This window comes from Eurosta solidaginis, chromosome 1 (genome assembly GCF_040869045.1).
Source record: "Eurosta solidaginis isolate ZX-2024a chromosome 1, ASM4086904v1, whole genome shotgun sequence".
Lineage (NCBI taxonomy): Eukaryota > Metazoa > Arthropoda > Insecta > Diptera > Tephritidae > Eurosta > Eurosta solidaginis.
Window position 1 is genome coordinate 7,252,160 of NC_090319.1, and position 9,857 is coordinate 7,262,016.

General features: G+C 39.7%; 1 protein-coding gene across 1 annotated transcript in view; it reads right to left on the reverse strand.

Annotated features, from left to right (window-relative positions):
• Positions 1-7,707: 7,707 nt before the first annotated feature.
• LOC137247610 (acyl-CoA synthetase short-chain family member 3, mitochondrial) overlaps positions 7,708-9,857 on the reverse strand; it is a 20,486-nt gene continuing 18,336 nt past the window's right edge. The window contains exons 5-6 of the mRNA XM_067778589.1: positions 9,664-9,809; positions 7,708-8,501 (exon numbers count right to left, since the gene is read on the reverse strand). Of these exons, the coding sequence (XP_067634690.1) occupies positions 7,983-8,501; positions 9,664-9,809 (665 nt within the window). The 3' untranslated portion in view covers positions 7,708-7,982. The remainder of the gene's footprint in view (positions 8,502-9,663; positions 9,810-9,857) is intronic.

Consider the following 9,857-nt stretch of genomic DNA (forward strand, 5'->3'; position numbering starts at 1 on the left):
TTCCGTTCACTTCTTTTAATTGATGGTGTGGAGAGCAATTCGATCTGCTGAATACTTTAACTTGGAATTTATGTGTTTATCTATATCCACTACTATTACTAATAATATCCATGCCAGAACCATCCCTGGTTCCGCAATGGAAGCAAAATACTTAGGGGTAACACTGGACAGAGCCCTCGTGTGGAATGATCCTCTAGATGCTCACTTAAACCCTGCATTCGACTATATGGTAAAATATGGGGGCTATCTCCCAAAATTGTATACTGGACCGTGTAACGTTATACGACTGAAAATCATTTTCACTCAAACAATAACTTTGCAACTGTCAAACTACTTCTAAAAATTTTAATTTACGGACCTAACAAGTATGTATTATATGTCGTTAACCCACATATAACATTAATCCGGACCATCATTTCACAGCTATTGTAATTTAAAAAATGAGTTTCGAAGACGAATCGTAAAACGTAATACGGGCCATTTGGACATTTATTACTGTGGCGAACATTAGCATTGCGATACATCACTATGCTGGTAGTAAATAAATGCACAACAATAGCGAAGTACATACATATAAACATCAAAGCAAGCAGCCACACATGCATATAAAGAGCGAAGCTAAGAGCAAAGTAGAAAGAGAAACATTGACGCATTATGTAACCATACCTAAGAGCAAAAGTTATTACTCACACATATTTACGCATAAAACTAGAAGACAAGCGTGAGTGTCAGATACAGATATAGGAAATAAATAAGCACCTGTTCGAGAAGGTTGTTCGTCTAGACCCTAGAAGAAATAGGCGAGCCGGGCAACTAAGGGTATAAAAGTTCCGCAAGCTGAGGAATAATCAAACAGTTTGATTTCGCCACGCTATAAGTAATGTCCGCGACTAATACAATTGTGAAATACTACTACAGTAGAGTTGTTGATAAAGAATATTTTGCTATACTGAATATTTGAGTTCAGCGTTTCGAACGATAACAAAGGTACAAAATAATAAAGAATTCCTAAAATTCGCGACAATTGGTAGAATTAGTAGAGGAGGAATTGTTGAAAAATTGCAGAGTAGCAGAGGACAACAAAGCCACGTTCAAGCTGAGTGAATAAAAGATCCAGAAACTGAAGGATTTTTAGAGCCGTGGATTGAATACAACCGGCAATAAATCCGAACTTCAAGCACGACTATGAGAGGTAATAGAGTCGGAAGGAATTAATGTGGAGGAGTATTTCTTTCAGAAGAGGAAGGAAGAGGCAACGACAAAAATTGAGGAAAAAAGGGAAACACCGCAGACAGTGATGACCACAGACTTGAGCATGATGTTGGCTGCAATATCTGCACAAACATCTACAATGGCATCTCAACTGGAATCGCAGAAGACTTACATATCATCACAGCAGGAATAACAGAAGACATGCATGGCTTCGCTAGAGATGTCGTCACAAATAATATCTGAAATTGAGCACAAGAGGCACGTATATCCGAAATGTCGGCACAAATTTCAGTACAGGTATCATCGCAGATCTCTGCACAACTGGAAGCGCGTATGGAAGAGAAACAAAAGCAGTTTCAGGAATGGTTCAATGGTCGACAAGATGAAATAAAGGTCAAGATCGCTGCTTTGAGAGATCGGAGTCAGGATTAAAAACTGAGCCGTCCATTCACTTCAACGTCTTTTCTGAAGGTAAATACCCAACGTTTGATGGTTCTGTTCCTTTCTAGGTATTTAAACTCCGATTTGAGAAGACGTTAGCAGCGAACAACTAGAAGGCCGAAAATAAAGTTGCTGCATTGTTCGTCGCGTTGAAAGACCTGCTTCTGAGATCTTAGGGACCATTCCAGAGGAAGAAAGGAACAACTACGGAACATTGATGGGCGCTTTAAAGAGGCAATACAGAAGCGAAAACAGGAAGCAGATATACCAAAAATAATTGCAAAACGGTTACCAAAAAGCTAATAGGACTTTGCAGGATTTTGCCTCGGATGTTGAAAGGTTGGCTCAATTGACAAATGCGGACTCACCCGTGGAATACACCGAAAAGGTAAAAGTTCAGAGCTTTATTAATGGAATACGGGATGTTGAAACGAAGCGAGCGACATACGGAAACCACCCCAGCGGGTAAGGGGGTAAGAATATACCCGCGGTAGGTATGCCTGTCGTAAGAGGCGGCTAAAATACCAGATTCAAGGGGTGTGTAGCGCAACCCTTCAGGTTGCCAGCGCAATATATATGTAGCTTCTCCAAACCCAATTATCAACCTCACCTATCCGCTAACAGACGAGGCTCTGGCGACGCCAAGCTCCTCATGGAACTTGGGGTGGGGAGGGAGGGGATGGCCTGAAGGTTTAATGTGGCCACATAAATCGTTCCCGAGATGGTCGGGCTAGCACCTTAATGGTGCTGTGGTACCGGAGCGTACCGGATCTGTATCCGGCAAAGGACCATCACATCGATAACACTCTCCAAAGCCTTCGGGGAGCAACCTTATCGCTACAACAACAAGAACAACAACAACATACGCAAACCCGAAACCTACATTCGCATAAACGGTATCATATACTGCCTCACTATTGAGTAAACCAGTATACAAAACTTATCGCCTGGAAGTAGATTGGCACAGTCTGGGTAGAAAAATTTCGGAAGCACTGAAGGGATTGCAACAGAAAACTGTCGGAGTTTCAAATGTTTCAAGAGCGGTAACCCAGATCGCATTGCACGTCATTGCAGCACCGGCCGTAGTAGTTCCAACTTAGCTGGTCGTAAACGTAAAGCTGAAGGGGATGAGCAAATCTCTAAACCCACTCAACCGTTAATCGAAGGTGAGCCAGCCGTAAGGGGATAAAGCTGGTTCCGGCAATTGAATGCCCCATAATATCCGACTCACAAATCGGAGGAAGGTTGAGCAATCTTACTGTCAGAGGTCATGCCGATGGAAAGGAATGTTTACTGACTGTAGATACCTGTAGAAGATAGAAACTACGGGACAAACAAATTGTTGGTTATCGAGGCAGCAAACAAATCAACACCGAATATACCTGAAAGAAAAACCCTTCCTATGACTTAAACAAGATGGACGTATTCCGCTAAGAGTATTAAATGACTTCAAGTCACCACTCAAACTGACCAAAGGAACTATATTGGGAAGATGACAACAGGCTAAAGTAGTAATTAATTGAGACCAGCTCAAAGAAGATATTTCCACTAGCAAGATTAGTCATTCAAATGAAGACAATCAGAGTAAGTCCAAACAACTTTTCTTGAAGTACGCAAGCATATTTAACCAGGATGGATCCAAGCCTGGCCGCACCAACGTTGTGGAATATCAAAGTGAAACTGGTGATTCGAGGCCAATCCGACAAGCTGTGTTCCATTGGCCAAGAAGGAAGTTTTGAGGCAAATCAAACAAGAATTGAACGACAGAGGCGTAATCGAACCATCAGCTCACCGGTGGTACTAGTGAAAAAGAATGATGGAAAAATGAGGTTAAATGACGTCGCGAAAAAGGGAAGCTACCCATTGCCAAGAATTGACGATAATCTCGACTCGTTATCTGGTGCGAAATGGTTTTGTACACTGGACATAAAAAGTGGCTACTGGCAAGGGGATGAGGAGTGTCTTTTAGGAAGAAATGAGAGAAATGCACGATCTTTTTAGACAACGAACCAGGATTATGAGTGACAATATGAATGCCAGCTACTATAAAATAATTAATTTGCAAGATTTTCTGGCAGGGGAGTTGGTGCAGTTATACAACCCACAACGAAAGAAAGATTTTGTCCCCGAAATTTCAGTGTAATTGGAAAGGCCCATACAAAGTTGTAAAAAGGATCAACGATGATGTTAACTGCATACAGATTATTGACAAACGATCAGGAAATTTGTCTGATCGGTACGATCAACCTTAGGTGGAGGGCAGTGTGGCGAATATTAGCAGTTTCGATATGTAAGTCACTATGCTGCTAGTAAATAAATGCACAAAAACACAGCAAACACTGGCATAAGCGGTTGTAAGCAATAAGGAATACTTATTTATTTAACCGTTCAGCGCTTCCAACTGTCAGTTAAAAAAAAATAAATAAATGTAAGGCGCGATAACCTCCGAAGAGATCTAAGGCCGAGCTTCTCTTCCAATTTGCGTCGTGCTCCTCTTGATTTTTCCCTACAAATTGGCCGGACGGGACCTACATGTTTTATGCCGACTCCGAACGGCATCTGCAAGGCAGATGAGTTTTCACTGAGAGCTTTTCATGGCAGAAATACAATCGGAGCGCTTGCCAGACACTGCCGAGGGGCGACCCCGCTTAGAAAAATTTTCTTCTAATTGAAAAATCTTATTTCTAAAATTTTGATGTTGCTTTGCCCGGGAGTTGAGCCCAGGGCATACGGCGTGATAGGCGGAGCACGCTACCATCACACCACGGTGGCCGCCCTGTCAGTTGGTGCAAAATAATTAATAATTACTTAAATTATCAACAATACTGAAGCAAAAATCACCTATGTCCCCTTAGCTTGGTGGACAAAGACCACGCAAAGAACAGCAATGATAAAATTAAGCAATCTACATCGACTAGTTTGTATTGGCATTACGGGTGCGTCCTTTGCCGTTGCACTTAGTGCTTACTGGGAATACCTCCCTTCCCTATTCTAATAGAGAAAGAGGCAATACTTGCTGCACTAAGGCTTCAAAATATCTCTGGGTTAAATAGCCAGAATGACAGAAAATATGAAAGTAATAAGAAAATTCATAGGAAACCCCGTATTGCAACTATATGATTCAATGGCTCCTACGCGACCATTGTGGATAGAACTCTTTGGGAATCCATATACTGACCCTGACTCAGAGGACAGGTTCACGCATTTATCAAAATTTGACAACGCAAAAACGGGGGCTGCCATTTATAAGCCGAACCGCAAGTAATCGATACAAATGGGATGCTGCCCCACTATTTTTCTAGTAGAAGCCGTGCGGCTTATAGATGGCAGCCTCCGTTTTTGCGTCGTCAAATTTTGATAAATCCGTCCTCTGACTCAGGGTCAGTATATGGATTCCCGCTTTCCGAAGAGTTCTAAGAGTTCAGAGCGCAGGAGCCATTGAATATCTACGAAGAGGCTTAACTCAAGGAGTCTCCTCATTATATCAGACAGCTAGACAGCCTTATGTATCTTGCGGTCTTACACAATTACTTATAAATAAGTGGATGAATGATGTGGAATACTAAATGATCTGAGAGTCAAAAATATAGAAGATGAAATGACCATTGTACTGTTCGAAAGAAAAGACATCCGAAATATTTATGGTCCTGTCCATGAAGAGCTTATGATTATGAGCTTTATGAAATTTGCGCAGTCATGCGAATATTATGGGAATAGCCAAGAAAGTATTTCTATCGAAATCCGTATCTAGAAGCATAGGAGTTTAGGCAGGTGGTGGAAACTGGATGGCGGTTAGGTTATAAATAATGATGATGACTTGATGGCGGTTAAACGGTATTTAATGACGATGTCTTGAAAGTATAAAATAATAATAATAAAAGAAGGAATTGTAAGACCACCTTTATATTGTGACGAATATTAGTATCACTCAGGGATGCACCTTAACGTTAAGCTAATCGTTTATCAAAAAATTTCCACCGTTTCCGTCGAAACACTTCGAAATATTATCGATAAAGAAATTATCAAGATAAATTGTATCTCGTTTTTAACCGAAACGAAAAGCTTTCGTTAACGTTAAAAACGTTAACAAAAACGTGATACTTTATGTTTGAATTGTGCTGGCAATGCTATAGCCATGGTGAAGCCGTAAGGTGGTAACAATGAGCGCACATACACACACAAACTCCATATAATTTGTTTGTGTAATTCGTTAGTGGTAATGTCAAAAACACTCTGAGAAATGTTCGTACTGTCAAAATTCATGAGAAAAGTTGCAATCAGCTTGGCTAATGCTTTCACCTTTAATGACTCCGCCATCAATCAGCTTTGCCAGCATAGTTTGAAATTAATAATCAACATAAACGATTTGATTCCGTTTTGATACGGCAGAAAACGAAACGAAATCATTTCGTTAATTTGACGTTCTTAACGTTAATAAACGAAACGAAATGACTTTGTTTCGTTTATTAACGTTAATTATCGTAACGAAATGATATCGGTTCGTTGGTTAAGCATGCCTGGTATCACTAAGTGATACTCACATCACTAAGCGGTTATTAAATAAAGGCACAACAAAAATAAAGCAAGCTGCCAATCTTGGTACGTAAACAAATCTATCATCATTTACACACATGTGCATTGTACAGGTCTACAAGTAGGATATGTAGCAGCACGCACATACACAGCCACGCTCACCTGATAAAATGCTTGTTCTTGTTCGTTTTTTTTTGTGGATGCTATTTGGCACTGTTGTACTTCTTAGGACAAAAAAAAATTTAGTAGCTGCTATCGAAAACTGCTTAAAATTTTTTTTTCTTATATTACAAAGAAATATACTTATTTACTTTCAAACGAGCACTTAATTACATCTCTCTTTAATGACCATATATTTTGGACAATTTTAATTAACAAATTGTGATACTTTATTACCGGGTACGATTGCTAAAACAAGACCAAAACCGTCGGGGGAGTTATTAATGGACCCGTTTTGGCCTCGCTTCCAATAATTCCAATACTTTTTCTCTTCGGACTATTGACAACAGGACAAAACGTGTCTATTCATTTTTCTTTCCGCTTTTTTTGACGGGTTATTGCAGTCGACCTCGGTTTCAAACTGTTTTTCGCGGAGAACTTTTGAACGGGTAGAAAAACTTAACTCACGTGTTTGTATTCTTAATTCTGAAATAACTACGCGTCCTCAGATACCCCAATTGAAGACTTTTTTATAATTTTCTAAAGGACCCATATGGGTGCACTTAAAATTTCCTACTAAATTCGTTCAAAAAAATTTACCATCACAGCAACCCATATCTGATATTCCGATCCCTTTCTTGCTTCCCTGTGTCGCTTTCGACGAAGCAACCCCGGTAATTTTGACACTTCGTTCAGTGTCAAAACTCATGTTCCACGCAGGTTCCACTGGGTTCCACGCTAGTTTGACACTGACCGAAGTGTCAAACTGCCGTGTGTTAGAAAGGGAAAGAAATTGTTTCCCTCTCATACATATCATACTTGTAAACCTGTACAATGCACATGTGTACGTACAAGGCAACGAAGAGATACTCGCAAACACATGTAATCATGAGCCGAAGTAGTACTCACATATACACGCGCATATGGCTATGCGGGAGGCTATAAACTACAAATACACATGCATATAGCTGGTAACCAAGTAGTAGATTCTAGAAGGAGAGACGTCTAGACATTTGGAGAAATATGCAGACAAAGCAATAGAGAGTATAAAAGCAGCACAAGCTGAGAAGTCAGAAATCAGTTTGATTTAAGCACGCTATTAGTTGTAAATTATAAGTGTTATTGTGAGGTACCCTCAAAGTAGTATAATAAAGACCATTTTGCATTATTGAATATTGGAGTTGTTTATTCAACATTTTAGCGATTCAAACGTTAGCAGAAGGTGGAGAAGGCACAATTTCCCTAAATTCATTACAATATAGATGGCCCAAATCAGCACACAGTGTGTTCTAAAACAAAAGTCATGATAAATTTCTGTTAAAAGTTTTGATGTTATGGGCTCGCAAAGAAAACTGCAATAACTTTATTATATGTTTTTATAATTGTATATATGTATGTACATATTTTTACATAATCATAGTTTATAGTTGTTCAGTAAACTTAAAGCCAGGTGTTTATACTGCTAAGGAAATATTTACCTAATATTATAAACCCTTTTATTCATAAAAAATTAAATAGGTTTGTAAAGCTCTTGTTGTTAGAATTTTGCATTAAAATATCCTTTTAAAAAGCTCTATAAACCTTTTGTATTGTTTATGAATAAGGGGGTATGTGTTTAGTATTCGAGTTAATGCAGCTTAATTATCAATCCTTTTCACAGCTAAAGCTGGATCTGGGGCGTTCATTGCGTAACCCAAAGTTTGTAAGGCACGTCTTAAACATCCAAATACAGTGGGATCCTCAATTGTAGAAGGTAATACGACTAATTGGTTTTTCGCGAAATCTGCCAAAGCTTTACGCATAGTTTTGCCGGATCGTGTACGTGGTAACGCCTCTACGGGTGCAACCAATCTAAATGCAGCGATGGGCCCAATAACATCACGTATACTTTTTATAATTTCCGTAGACAATTTAGCATCAGTCTTTTCACTATCCTCCTTTGGTATGTAAAGACAAAGCGGAACTTGTCCTTTTGTTGGTTCGGGTACACCAAATACGGCGGCATCGACAACATCGGGATGTCTCAAAACGGCATCTTCCAAACTCGATGTAGATATACGGTGACCAGCTACGTTAATGACGTCATCATCGCGTGCCGTTACATAGACATAATCATTTTCATCTTTATAACCAGCATCCATAGTGTCATAATAGCCCTGAAATCAAAGGAGGAGGAAAAAGAAAGTAAAAAAACTAATTTGTGTATTTAACTGCAAACTACAGGATTCTCTTTTCTACTAGAAAATTTTGGAACGCTGGGGAGCTCGCTGAGAGATTCAAAATCGCAGCTCTCGCGGAAGAAATATGATTAGCTACCTTGGCGTATCCCCAGCGGCGTAAGAGGCTCAAAATATTCCCGTGGAAGCCGGAGGTCAAAAAATCATTTCCCCGGCAGTCGGGCTAATATTAGAAGGTAGTAGTGCTGAAGTGAAAACGATTACAATTTGGCAGAATAAAGTCTTCCTCCGTAACACACACATAAACCTTTGTGAAGTATTTTTGGGGTTACAACAGGACTTGTCAAGGCTCGTGTCTCCGGTGGCACCGCATGCATCAAAATAGTGGCATATGACCCTTTAAGCAGGAAAGGCGTGGACAGAACAAAGTTGTTCATATCTCTGAAGAGAGAAGTCTTAAGGCTTACTATGGTCATACTAACAGGACACTACCTTCTGGCGTCACATGCTCATAAGTTAGGCCTCATCAGTAGGAAGAGCTACAAGAAGAAAAGGCTGAGCACGTTCTGTTTCAGCTACTAGGGGCGGCAAAGTTAGAAGATCTAGAGGCAATAATTAAGCTAGGCCCAAAAAACTTCTAGCATTTGCCAAGAGGAGTGTGTTATTCTATAACATAGGTCCTGGTACTGATTGGGGTTTTCCGTTTCGTCGTCAAAATAATTCTGATATGTGTGAGGTCTGTATTGAAGGAGTGTTTCAAACTAACCTAAACTAATAGGTTGAAGAAAACGTGCACCAAACACATGTGACTTTATTACTCCCACAATAGAACAGAGATTTCTCTAAGTGAGGTAAGTTAAGAAAGTATATTATAGCCACAATTACAGGGCACTGTGAAAATAATCTGAATGACCTTTAATAGCGTGTGTAGGAGCTGCGGCCAAACGGGTTGCAAGGAAACGGTCACCCATTTCCCTGCGAGCGTCTACCGACCGAATATCAGGTGCCGAACTTTACGCAATTTTGTGCTGCCCAAACTAAGGGCGGTACCAAATCAAAAAATAGTTTGAAGAAACAGCTACAACAGAAAAAATAATAATAGGCTCCCGAAGAAAAATCGCCAACATTGGATATGTCTTACCGTATACTTTTGAAAGTATGTTTTCTTAAATAGATCATCATTTTTATACAGAGTGTACATAAAACCTGGTGGAAGCGGCAGCTTCAATGCAATACGACCCAATTTTCCAGTCTCACATTCTTCACCATTTGGTTTTAAGACCTTAACTAAAAGAAAAAAAAATTTATATTTTACCTCGTTAGATACTCTTCTAC